Source organism: Sturnus vulgaris, chromosome 1 (assembly GCF_052056855.1).
Source record: "Sturnus vulgaris isolate bStuVul1 chromosome 1, bStuVul1.hap1, whole genome shotgun sequence".
NCBI classification, from domain to species: Eukaryota; Metazoa; Chordata; class Aves; order Passeriformes; family Sturnidae; genus Sturnus; species Sturnus vulgaris.
Genome location: NC_142243.1, coordinates 61,790,288 through 61,803,902, shown reverse-complemented (window position 1 = coordinate 61,803,902; position 13,615 = coordinate 61,790,288). Strand labels below are relative to the sequence as shown.

Genomic DNA, 13,615 nt, shown 5'->3' with positions numbered 1-13,615 from the left:
AGAAGGTCTCCTGGGAGCTTACTCTTCTTTCAGACTGAAAAACCCCAACTCTAATCCTTTGTCTTTACAGCAGAGGTGCTAAGCCTAAGTTCACAGGATTTCACTAAGCCTAGTTTTTTTTGGCATATTGTCATGGCTCAGGAATGGAATTATCTAATTTAGTGCTCTTACTAATGCTCTCCAAACCACACTGCTGCTTGCTCTTTCCTTCCTCTCCCCTTCCCCTACAGTGGGATGGAGAGGAGAATTGGAGGCACAAAGGCAAAGATCACAGGTTTTGATCTTTGAATGAGAACAATTTACTGGAAACAGGAATGAGGTAAGAAAACAAATAGTAACAACAACAATAATAACGACAGAGGGTAAAAGAAAGGAAACATTATTATTGCTCACTGTGGAAACCCCCAACAACAGAATGCTGATGGCTCCTTCTGCCACTCTTTCTCAACCAGAAGGGACCTCTTCTTCCTTGAAGGATCCCTTTCCCCCCACCCTGGCAATGATATGAGGTGGGGTATAGAATAACCTCTAAGCCACCCTCCCTCAAGCATACTGAAAAATTAACCCTGTTCTGGCCACAACCAGGACACCTATGCATGCTGACAATTAAGAACTTTCTTTAGTGTGAACATCTTCAACGTCTTCTAAGTACCACTTCAGACACAGTAGATGGCACCCTTAACAGCAACACCTGCAGTAATTTCTGCTTCTGCAAGGTTGCTGAACCATTGCTGAACACCATTTTCAAGAGTCTTGATAATACTAGGGATATACAAATCATAGGTGGGAAACCCCCAACCTCATTCTTACACAGAAAAGTTAAGTTTTGGATAGCAGCTGCCAGATACTCAGAAAGTTAAAGAAGGCTTCCAAGCTCACTCCGCTCCTGCAACTTCACTGGAGGAATCCTGAATTTGTCTGGGGTAAAAGATGATACCTTTCATTGCTGGACTTTACAAAACAACGCCTGAATGTGACTGTAATGGTGTTATTAAAATGTATTTACAGCCAGGTACCACCTTTAAGGACGACATGATACTGCAATACTGAAATCACACCACAACAGCTGTACTACTTGACTGTTTTTGTCATTCACAGTACTTCTCCACAAAATATGAAACTGTGGCAACCATTGAAGCAAGTGGGTTTTTTTCATCACCTATTGGTGTACACAATGCACTTAGTTTCTTGGATCATAATTACTTGTAAATTTGGTTTACCCCAATGAACACAGATTATTTTCAGGATTCTAGTTTGACTGACATTCATGAGTAATTTGCCATCAACCTCTAGTGATTCAAGACTCCATCAACTACAGTACTGGATCAAATCTATTACTGACAAGCTGTTGTGAATTCAGGACCAAATTTGATTTAACCATGGCATTTAGAGTGTATTCTTATTTTATTACATTTATGTATGTATATGAATAAAAAAAAAAAGCAAGGGAAGACAATGTGATTAGAAACCCAACAAAAATCTCCAAAATGCATTTCATTCTTTTCGAGACCATTCACCAAATTGTGTATTTTTTGATATAGATTGTCAATTGTCATTTCATATTTGAGCACTCCAAAAGAAACAATTAAAACCAACTAATCAGACACCTACTGTTTGAACTGACTGCAAAATAAAGTCTAGATTACTTCTTACACTTCAGTCTGCACTTGGATCAATGTCTAGGAATTCCTTGTTCAAACACTCTTTCCAGATTCTAATAACAGTTTTCCTTAAGTACTAAAGGAAAAATTTCTCACCAATTCAAGAGGCCACTTGATGGATGTGGCAAATAGATAGGTTTAATAGAATAAAGATAGTATCATTTCATTAAAATGGTGTCTTGAATATTCTATAATTCATCTGAAAATATCCTTTAGAAAAGTTTTCTGCAAATCAATAAAATCTCAGTTTCAAAGGGACCTTAGGCTGTCACCTCATTCAGTCTCTTGCTGGAAGCAGGATTACAAGAAAACTATCATTAACTCTGTTAAGAAAGAATACTACTACTACACAACTCTAAGAAGAAAACCTGACAAACAGTAATCAAAGAGTAATCAACTAAAAGGCATTTCTCCCAATGTTTATTGTAAAAAAACACACAACATGCATTATTCACACTTACCTTGCAGAAACATTGGTAAAATGCATATACGATGATATGACTACACCTATCCTTCCTTTTCCTCCCTGTATTAGGAAAAAGAGAATGATAATTTATATTATGTATTACATTATTGGACATTATTATATTTAAGACATTTACATCTATCAATGTAAGCTGGCTGACAAATGACATAATAAAACACCAAGCAGGATTTCTATGTGTATGCCTGTCAAATCTTATCAATTAAGAAGAATCAAGTGGGGAAAAAAGAAAAAAAGAAATTGTATGAAGTACCCTAATTTTGTGTTATTTTTTCCATAAATTATTCACAACAAGCCTAGGCAATATTGCAATTCTCAGGATGAAATGCTAGAAAACACTATTTAAGAAAGTGTAGGCCTTTTTGGCAGGTTTTCACATTTGTACCTCCCCAACACCTGAGATTGATAGTAACTGATATTCTACGGATAATTTTTTAAAATGTTCTAATGTATTTTTAAATAATTTACATGACAAATGCAAATTTGTCAAATTTATGCCCATTAAAAATTTAACAAGCAATTTTTAACAATTAATTCTCACAGATTTCAAAATATTTCCAATCTGTCAGCTGATAGTGTTGGCTGTATCTATCTCTGTGGCTGGAAACATGTATTAGCAAAAGGCATTAATCAAAAATATGCATTATCAATTTGTATATGACTGTATACCTAGAAATACTTTGTTCCCTTTTCTTCTGTCCCACATATGGGTCATTCTCCTGGCTGCATTTCTGCAACTAGTAAGATTTCAAGTATTTCATACAATAATAACATTCTGCCTGGAAGAAATTTGGGACTGGAGACTATGTAACATGACTTGAAGAGAAGTTTCCATCCCATTACCACCATCATTTTGTTTAGAGTAACATCTGACAGTGATACAGAGATAGGTTTGCCTCAAGTGTCACAAGCATAGCTACCAACCCAGTTCTGAATTCATTTTATCCAAATTTAACGGTGATTTTTCTTTATTTCTGTTTGTTGTGAGAAAGCAGGAGGAAGCAACATAGCACACTGGCTTTGCTCTAAGGCACTGCAATGATGCTGTCAATTAAAACCTTTCAAAAGGATCCAGAAGGTCTTTAATGTCCTCATTTCCTACAGCCATACACAATCTACGGAGATGATTTGTGATACAGTGCCCATCCTTATCCAGCAACAAAATTCGTGAGTGTCCATCAAGCTGGAAAAACCTAAAGCTTCTAAATACATTTACAGAAGTGACAATGACCTTTGAAGGATGAAGTAACATTGGTTCATACTATGACTGAAGCAAAGGCTAGGACTTTAGTCATTAAAAAAAAACCTTTAACAAGCATGAAAGGTCAATGGATTTAAGCTTGCTTACATCAACAGAATATCTGGTACACTGTAAGAGTTGGTCTGGAATTTTTCCCTCATATGCCTCAGGACCATCACGAGTATAGAGGCTAAGACCCTGAGGACCCCCACCCAGTTCTGGCCTGGTCAGCTTTGGACAAGAGTTCCTGGCCTGGTCGAGGTGGCTGCTTGCCAAGGGACTGCTTGCAGGTGCTCGCTGTGCTTCATGGTACACTGCTCTCGAGCAGGCACTAGCTGGAGCAGCAGGTTCTGTACACCTGTTTCTTGGAGCAACCCTCACAATGGTAAATAAATCTCCACACCTCTTGGCCAGACATCACTCACTTTTGGAAAAGGACTATAAAAAATGACTCTCTGAAGATTTTTTGAGATTTCCCCACAGAAGACATGTCTATTGGCTGGGACCACGAGAACACCTGAGTCTATAGGCCAGATCACGAGGACAGCCATCTATTTCCCATTCCTCCCCCTTTTCTCTCGCTCTCTCTTTACTTTGTTTCCTTTAACTCTCCCTCGATCGCAAAAAACTAGTTGTTAGCACTCAATAAAAGCGCATTTTGCTGTGAGCAAACTGATTTTGTCCCCCTGTTGTGTCTTTTGCACCCCTGAGATCAAACAAACCATCACGACTCTTGCCTGTATTAACAGCAGATCGGGACACACACTGTTGCCAACATTGAAAACAACTTTTTATTTTTTGAAATGGGAAGAGTAAAGGACAAGGTTTTTGAAAATGAATACAAACTCATCCACTGCACTTACTCTGCAATGGATCACCACCACGTGTTGAGGATCGTTGTCCAGCCAGGACTCCATAGCCTTGCAGATGGTGCACACCTTATCAAGAAGTGGAGCATGGAGATCAGGCCACCCCACATCCATAATCTGCAATTAAATAAATAACATTTACAAGAGACACCTTGATCCTAGTATCACATACTAAAATCTGGATTCAAATAACTAGGTTGAAAATCTCCCCAACTCTTCTCATCTCAGATAATCATGCAATTCAATTGTTATGATGCTTACAGGTCTCTTACGTGGAAGAGAGAATTTGTTGTTTTTTAAGATACTAGTACTTTTATAGAAACAAATAAACAAAAAACTTCCTCCTCCTCACCCCGTTCCCAATCTCACCAACCACTTAAAAGTGACAACATTTCTGAAGGTCTTGATTTGTTAAAAGATTTTTCAGTTAGAATTTCTGGTATTTTATGACAGTAAATACAATCAGAATGAGAACAAAGAATGATCTTTGATGGCTTTCATTTTATTTTCTTCATGTGCAACATGGTTACAGCATGTCAAAATTTTGTTCAGATTTTCTATTCATTACATAATACAGTTCATTATATGCATATTTACTAACCAAACATATGCAATACATACATATTATGCATTTCAACATATGCCTAATATTGAAAAACCCATCTTCATGATCAACAAAGCATGCAAAAAGTTAAAATTAAGAGGGGTTTTAGCACTTTCTTCAGGTAGCTTATCTCTGTAAATGTACTATTTAATTTTGCAAATTTACTATTTAAGATGTAAATACACATCTGTGCTACTCTGTCTGGCCTTATAACAGATGCTGAAGTGTACCTGTACACTATTTCTTACAACAAACAAACACACCAACTGGTGAGAAGGAACAAGAGTCAGACATCAATGATTCTGACATTCCTTATGTCTCTATTGTGCAGAGAAGCAACTAATCAAGGATAGTACAAAAGGGAGGTCCTTATTTTAATCAAGTTCATTAGCTTTAGCTGACTGTACATGACATTATATAACCCCAGTATCCTGTGACCACACAAAAAAGTATACTTCGAGTAAAAACTGCATCACTCAATAGAAGTCTCTCAGAAGTCACAACAGGCTTCTGGTCCTGTGTGTAAAGTCTAAGAAAACAACAGGAATAGCTGTGTGAAACGCAGATCTAACAGACACAAAACAGAACTTGAGAAAAAATAAAAAGGGATGGATGTCGGGGTTTTAATATCTTCCAAAACTTCTTCTCTTACTCTGTATATCAACACTTGGATAGCTTCAGGGCTTATCAGGCCATTTAACTTGTATTTAACACTAGAAAGCTATGTTATGGAAGACAATTGATACCTTTGGGTTAAGCTTGGCAAGGTCATACCTCTTTTCAGAGAGGTTTAATACCTGTTCAGAAAGAAAGAAAAAAGTATTAGCCATCAAGACTCTATAATTTATGTAGTAAATAGATGTATTTGAAACATAAAAATTACAAGAAACTACAATGATATGGCTGCAGGTTTGTCCACTGTTCTACTAAACTAAATTAACACTTGACATCAGGTAGCATTAGCAAATGTATTTTAGATATTCAGTTATTTTACAATAAAACTAAAGCTAAACTTAAATGCACATTTTGAAAAAGGATAATTAAAATTCTACTACATCTAATTTATTTCACATGGTTTTGAGTCAGAGGTATACTGAGAGACCTGGCTACCATGCAATATAAGGCAGAGCATAAGAATTAACAATGAGAAGTCTGGGAGAGTGGTACAGTGTTAAATATTTGAATTTGCAAGCCTGACAAGAAAGTATTGGCCTGTCAAAAATAGCAGGGAAGATATGGCATACCTATTCAACTACAGCTTAGCCTATGAGATCTTCCAACTCTTCTGTTAACCCACTAAATAGCAAGTTACCCTCCACTTAGTGCTTAAGAAGGACAAAAAAAGACTGCAATATGAACAAAAAAAAACAGTGTATAGAAGAGTCATTGACTCTTTCATTAGAAAGTGCCTTAAATCAGTATCAATCAATAACAAAAAGCTGAAATACCATTACTCAAGAACTGAAACAATGCTAATAAGGCAGATTCTCTTTCACAGTGTGGCTATTTCACATCCCAAGTCAGGTATAGATGGCATAACCAATGAAAAACTCTCATTAATTACACTGAGAGAATGGAATAAATAGATTGTAAACATGAGGCAAATCCATTATACAGTTTTTTACTACCCAAGGACAATTTAAGAACCCTTTTCTGAAGTGTAATACTCTTCTGTAATATTACCCCTTTGTGTTAACCAGCACTCTCATCAGCTGTCTTAAGCAAAGAAGCCAAAAACTGAACAGGTTAAAGCAACTACATCACTGTGCTTATCCTTCCTGAAATACCGATAGTAAAACCGGAATTAAATGAGCACTGTCTTCTATAAATGACATATTTTTTTTGTAATTTCTATTAGCTTTCATAATTGGAAAACAAATTAACAGAGAGATGCAGTTCTCAATACAGATCTCAGTATAGAATTCTTAAAATTAGTGCTAAAGCTATATTAAATAGATTACCTAAAATTTTCCACAGGAAAAGAATGGTTATTTGACAAAAACTTTTTTTATTAATCTTTCTTATTATATCTATACTTAAGAACAATTTAAAAATCCTGTGTGTCAGGATACAGTCCTGTTCATGATGGGTATTTGTCACTGCTGGGTCAGACACCAAACTCCAAGACACTGTTGTACCCAAGTCCCTGTCAAGCTACAGTAATCACACTGAGATACTCCAGGAATCTCAACAGCACAGAATAGAGACCTGAAGGTAGAGGAATCAACATTTCTCATACAACAAAGCAAGATATGACAGAAGTCTTTGAAGAGAAGAAATAGATGGTAGAAATAGATGCCACTGTGTGTTGTTTTTGGCTGGGGTAGAGTTAATTTTCTTCACAGTAGTTCATATGGGGCTGTGTTTTGGATTTGTGTTGAAAATGGTGTTGATAAAACAGGGATGTTTTCGTGATTGTTGAGCAGTGCTTACACAGTGTCAAGAGCTTTTCTTTTTCAAGAAATTTTTTCTTCTCAAGAGCATTCACACCATCCCACCAATGAGTGAGCTGGGGATGCACAAGAAAAGGAAAGGGCACAGCCAAGATAGGTGACCCTAACTGATTAAAGGGATTTTCTATACCATATAACATTCTCAGCATGTAAGCCTAAGGAAGGAGGGAGTGGTGACATTCAGAGTGGTAGTGTTTGTTTTCCCAAGTCATCATTCTGCATTATGAAGCCTGGCTGTCCTGAGGACAGTTGAAGATCTGCCTGCTCACAGAAAGCAATTAATAATTCCTTGTTTTGCTTTGCTTGTGAGTAAAGCTTTTGTTTAACCTATTAACCTCGTCTTACTTATTTTTTCACCTTTACTCTTCTGATTCCCTCCTCCATTCCACTGGTGAGGAAGCAAGTGAGCAGCTGTGTGGGGCCAAGTTACTGGTTGGGATTAAACCATGACAGTGGAAGAGTAACTGCACCCTTTTTGGTCCCTTTTTCGCATATCCTAGTTCTACCTACTTATATTTTGGTACAAGAAAGAGGAGCATTAATATCAGCTTCTAATTTTCATCTGTTGGAAAACTCATGTTTCTTCTGGGAACCAAAGCCTACAGGGAATATGGTTTTTTAGGATGTCAAATCAGAGAAAAATTTACTGTAAGCTATCGAGAGGCTTTTATCTCTCCTTAAAGGACTCTGGCCTCAGACTTCCAAAGTATAATACTGTTAGAGAAAATTAGATACTTAGGGGTTTTTTCCATACTCTTCTTAATAAACTCAGACTCAAACAGGAAACAATGTGCTCACTCCTTTCACTGTAGTGAAAGGAAAATGATTAAATAAAAAATGACAACTGCTGATTTGTAGTATTGTTCTATTAGCTGAGACCCTGACCCAATAAAAGAGTAGAATTGTTCCCATCAACCTCAGCAGGACTGCTGACTTGCATACCATTTTGTGGAGGTTTTGGGTTTTTTTTTCTTTGCTGATATACATGTGCCTTTTGAGCAGGCTGAAGAGAAACATGAGAAACAAAAGGTAGTTTAAAAACAAGCTCTGAATCTACAACCTGGCTGTGTTTTGTCAGGTTATCTTGCACATTTGCAGAAACACATTTGAAGAAAATAGCAACAAGCCTTCTTTTTATCAAGACAGCTGATTTCTGAAATACCCATTAGAAAATAAATTGATAAACAGAACAAAACTAAACAAAAAAAAAATAAAATCTCAACTTTTCAAGAGAAAGTGACCACAATCCCTCTCAGAGACAGACATTATAATCCTTCTCAGACACTAAACCAGACTGTATCAGATTTTTGTACTACAAACAAGTATTAAGAGAGATTTAACTGGAGAGACTTACACTGTTATTGCATGGAAATAGCCAGAGAAGAACAGGTGAATTTGAACCTATAAAGCTTTACACATAGGTCACCTTCAAACTATTACTACTGTGTGCCTTATAAACTACCAGTGCCTGATGGAAGGGATGCCAAGGGCACCAAGGCAGCATGCTGAGGACATCAGTCCACATCACAAGTTCAGTCTAGCTCAAATGCACCTATGACATCTCAGTTTGTGAGAAGAAGATAATGTGTTTAAATCATTAGTGGAATCTCTCCAGTAACTAACTTCTACTGTGGGTAAAGTTCATGTTCCTGAAGTCATGGATTTAATTCTAGTTTACACACACATTCTAAAAAGGCAGTAAGAGAAAAAAGTAAATAAAATATCGGCCTTGTTTTAAATTCACCTTCATAGAACAGGCTGAGACAATACATGCCATGGCACTAGCCAAAAACAGCACCAGAGATTAACAGCTTGTTGTCAACATTTTTTTAAAAATCTGCACACAGAGCTCACTATATATTTGCTTAATTTCCTATAGAAAACTAAATGGCACGAAAAATGCACCTAAAGCAAGTTCATGAGAAAGAGCTGGACAGAACACACCAACAGCAACCCTACTTTTGCATGTTGCCTTCACAAGTGAAGACAACAGACAGACTATCAGATACCCACCCGAGAACCCAGATGTAGCTCACTGCTACAAAAGAAAAATCTCACTCCACATTGCAAGGTATGTATCTCTCAAGAGCAAGTTTTGGACAATGAAAATTGTCACTGCAATTATTCTTCAGCATTTGACTATGTGTTATCACCACAGAGACTGCACTACCCCAGCAAAATAAAAGTGTTTTCAATATCTAGCAGCTTATAACACTACTGAAAATCTTGCACTTGATTACAAGGCTGTTAAGACGGACCAAAGAGTGACTTTTAGTTGATAATGGCTTATGTGGACATAAAATAGTCTTCCTGCATGACGAAAGATAAGTCACAAACAGCTGATCTTACACTTACCAAGTAATTATCACCATGTTTGGATTTGAGCATTCGTGTTACTTCTTGGAGATTGTGGAGGTAAGTTTCCTCAGAACAGCCAGCAGGGAAGGATACAGCAATAATCCGCTCTGTGATGTAAGTGAGGTCAAGTTCATAGCCTTCCTCCATAATGTGATCAAAGTCCGCACTTCTGGGAAGAGATTGGATGTGGCAGTTCAGAGCAATGCAGACAAGAAGAAACATGGCATATCAATGAGAAGAAATTCCCATTTAGATTCCAACAGTCAAGCATCACATGTTTCCAATAATTTCATTACAATTACAACTCATTAAATGCCTACAGAGCTCGAAGTATTCCGTTCAGAACACAAATGGAGTTCTTCACCAGAATTCTTCACATCAAAACTGTACTGAAAAAAATCTCTGCAACCAATAATGTGGAAAAGCAGCAAAAAGAATACAAGCAATTTGACAAATACTAGCACAACAAATTTATGAATCAAATAGAAATGTATAGATACTTCTGTCTCTACACATCTCTCTGCAGAATTCTGCAAACGCTTTACAAATTGGAACCTTGACCAGTGATCTATAAAACACTACAGATCTTGAAGCCTGCTCTGAGTAAAACTGAAGTGAACTTAAAATTAGTCCTCAAAGTACAACAGATATGAATGTAATTCAATTCATTTCACTGGCTAGTCTACAAATACTTCTTTCCTTTCCAGGTGATGAGCACAACTTTGTCCTTAATAAAATATCAGACAATCAGCTCAGTAAATATGCCTAGTTATTTTCTCATAAAGGCATTGTAAAAACGGTATTTGCATAGCAGGTCTACCTTGCAGGAGACTAAACTCACGAAAATCACAACCACAAATAAAAAAGCCTAAACCCATCACTGCACCACGTGACATACCTGTGACACTGCTAGATAAAATATGAAAGAAATACTTGCCGTGATACTTTGTCACAACTGAAAGAGGAGCTCTTCAAAGCACTGCTGGAATTCTGGAACAGAGAAAGCAAAAAAATCAATCTAGAACCTTACTTGCTGTCACTGGTGTCAATGTTTCTACCTTTTCTCCTCATTTATGATTTGAAAGACTGTAACAACAAGAGGATACAAGAGGATAATTGCCCTATGTTTTGAATGCAAATGCTGTGGTTATGCCCAGGTTTTGTCTAACTTTCTACTACCTCTTCCAACTCACTACAGCCAGAAAAGTCTTCTGTGACATTTTTAATGCTCTTCTTGGTAACTGCATTAATATTAGAGAAAACATAGCTGGCTTTGAGATTATGTAACTTGAATTTTTGTATAAACCTGCAAAAGCAAGCTCCTCTCCACTGATTTTCTTATGACAATACTGAAATACATACTTCTGTATCAGACTCCTGAGAATGTGTAGTAGTTTATTTTTGTAGTTCCATTTGTTCAGTAATAGTAACTATGAATGAAAAAGTGTAAAAACATTCTCCCTCATGGACCATAATAATAGAATTTGTCTCATCTAATTGTAGCTATCTCAGATTTATGTTCCAGTGTGATTGCCACCCAAGTTCTGTATGTAACAGAGAACTGCCCAGAGGGGGCAGTATCCCTTCCTACCAGGACGGGTTTAAAAAGAAAAAAAAAACCTACAAAAAGACAGCTACTACCATACAACATTCAATTAAAATAAATATTATCCAATTTACATTTAGCTATGTCTATATATTTTTTTAGCTTGTGTATATCTCATTTTTAATTCATGTATTTTTTATATTTTTTAATTTAGCACTTAGACGCATATGTTTTGATACAGAAGATCAGAAGTTCAATTTAGTATCATCCATCAGTAAATCAATAAGGGAAAGAGTACTCCCTCCTCTCCCACCCTGAATTCATACTTCATACACAGACATATGCACAAAAAAGCTTATTTATTAAGGGTTAGAGCTGGAAAACTGATAAACCCTATCTATTTTGGCTACACACAAGTATTCCCAAACCAAAAAAACTGTGTTTGAATGAGTTAGAACTTTCCATAAAATTATGCTGTGTATCAAAATCTGGGAATAGCTAGGATACATACAAGCATGAAAGTGGCACATTTTCTTTCAAAATTTCTGAAAGTGAACTGTTCTGGCAAATTTCAAAGCACAACTGATGGCATAAGGTGCACCTCATGTAAGTGGTCCCAGTTTCATTAGTTTCTGTCTCTACTTAGACAAAAGGAGATGCGGAAACTTCATGGTATTTTCAGTTTCTCTTTACCCAAGCCCTTCTTAGAATTTTAAAGGCTTTATATAATACACCATGGGTGCAAAAACAAGTAAATAACTATAACTGAAATTCAAGACATAGCTTTTGGTGTATTTTGTTTTGGTTTTGTAAATAGAAAGCAATTGGAAGCAGGACTCTCTACACTTCCTTGGTTTCTGTTGGTCACAGATGTACCCATTGCTTAAGAAGTACTTCTGCCACCTACTAAAAAATTTGATGACTAAACTGTCATGTATCCTGAATAATCAGACACATAAAACAGCTTCCTCTGGTAAGAAAGTTAGTGATAAAATCATTCTCTATTTCACACTGTTGAGCCACATAAACTAGCATAAATCCTAGTAGCTTGCAGTGTATAAGCATATGAACAAAAACATAATGCAAACCACTAGCAAAAAAAAAAAAAAACATTAGTGAGATACATATTTACTGTATGCATGCTGTGTCACCCAACTATCAGAACACAAGTTTCCCCAAAAAGTATTCAGCAGCACAGGGCAGACCATCCATAAAGGCAAATCATCTCCATCCAAGTGAAAATAAACAAACATTGTTTGTTTTCTTCTTGCTACACATAGGAGGGATAATGGCAAAAAATGTTATTAACCTTCCAAGACAGCAAATGCCATCTGGCATATCCCAGAATGGACAATAACACAGAAAATCTCACAAAACAAGGTATGGTTTTCATTTCCTGACAACTAGGAGCAGTAGAGAAGATGCAGGGCAATGAAAAACAGTGGTTCTATATGGGGTGTTTTAACCACACCTGGCCAAAAATTTAGAGTTGCAACTACGATAGATTCAGTGAAACTAGTGCTTGATATGTTGTAAGTAGGACAGACCACCCTAAGATTATTCTTCTGTTAGCTTCTCCCCATTAATCTTGTTCCCCTGCTTCTCTGGGACTGTCTGGCAATGCTGTCACAACCAGTATACCTGACAGTATAACCAGGCATATAAGGAACAGTTTTCAAAAAAAGTAAACACCTTCTATTCATCTATTTATTCAGTTTTAAGTAATTTTTCTATTCCAAACAATACTACATAGAATTTATCTCTACATAAGCAAGAGCAAGGAACCTTTTGGTCAAATTTACCTGCAGTTGTATGAAAGCCAGCAGGTAGAGGCAACAGCTTCTCATAAAAACAACCATCATCTCTCCTATCACAGATTTGTATTAATAAGCAAATTCATTGCATCCAAGGTACCGTGTTATTGCCTTTTTCCAGTAAAAACTCAAGCCATTCAACTCTCTCCTTTGACACACTGTATTGCTTCTTCTACCACCATTGGCTCCTGCACCTAGTACTGGGCTCGTCATAGAGCTTGTTATGCCAAATTTCTCAAAAATTAAGTCCTCAGACAAAAACACTGGTTTGCACAGCCTGGCTTTTGGTAGCAGGGGGGCCATAAAGATGGCTCTTGTGGGAAGTTGCTGGAAAAGTCACAGGTTTTGTTCCTAGCCAGAGAAGAGGAGGAGGTGAGAACACATGAAGGAAAACAAGATGGAGACACCAAGGTCAGCAGAGAAGGAGGGGCAGGAGGTGCTACAGGTGCCAGCGCTGAGATTCCTCTGCAGTCCATGAAGCAGCTGTGCCCCTGCAGCCCATGGGATCCACGGGGGATGCAGAGATCCACCCACAGCCCATGGGATCCACGGGGGATGCAGAGATCCACCCACAGCCCATGGGATC

At 37.1% G+C, this 13,615-nt stretch overlaps 1 protein-coding gene across 7 annotated transcripts in view; it reads right to left on the bottom strand.

The window, feature by feature from the left end:
* Nucleotides 1–13,615, bottom strand: part of TNS3 (tensin 3) — a 209,453-nt gene that overhangs the window by 91,222 nt on the left and 104,616 nt on the right. For all 7 annotated transcript variants that reach the window (XM_088168117.1, XM_014877257.2, XM_014877264.2 and 4 more), the window contains 5 exons: nucleotides 10,607–10,659; nucleotides 9,667–9,838; nucleotides 5,605–5,655; nucleotides 4,249–4,371; nucleotides 2,123–2,187 (listed from right to left, as the gene is read on the bottom strand). In XM_088168117.1, the coding sequence (XP_088024243.1) occupies nucleotides 2,123–2,187; nucleotides 4,249–4,371; nucleotides 5,605–5,655; nucleotides 9,667–9,838; nucleotides 10,607–10,659 (464 nt within the window). The remainder of the gene's footprint in view (nucleotides 1–2,122; nucleotides 2,188–4,248; nucleotides 4,372–5,604; nucleotides 5,656–9,666; nucleotides 9,839–10,606; nucleotides 10,660–13,615) is intronic.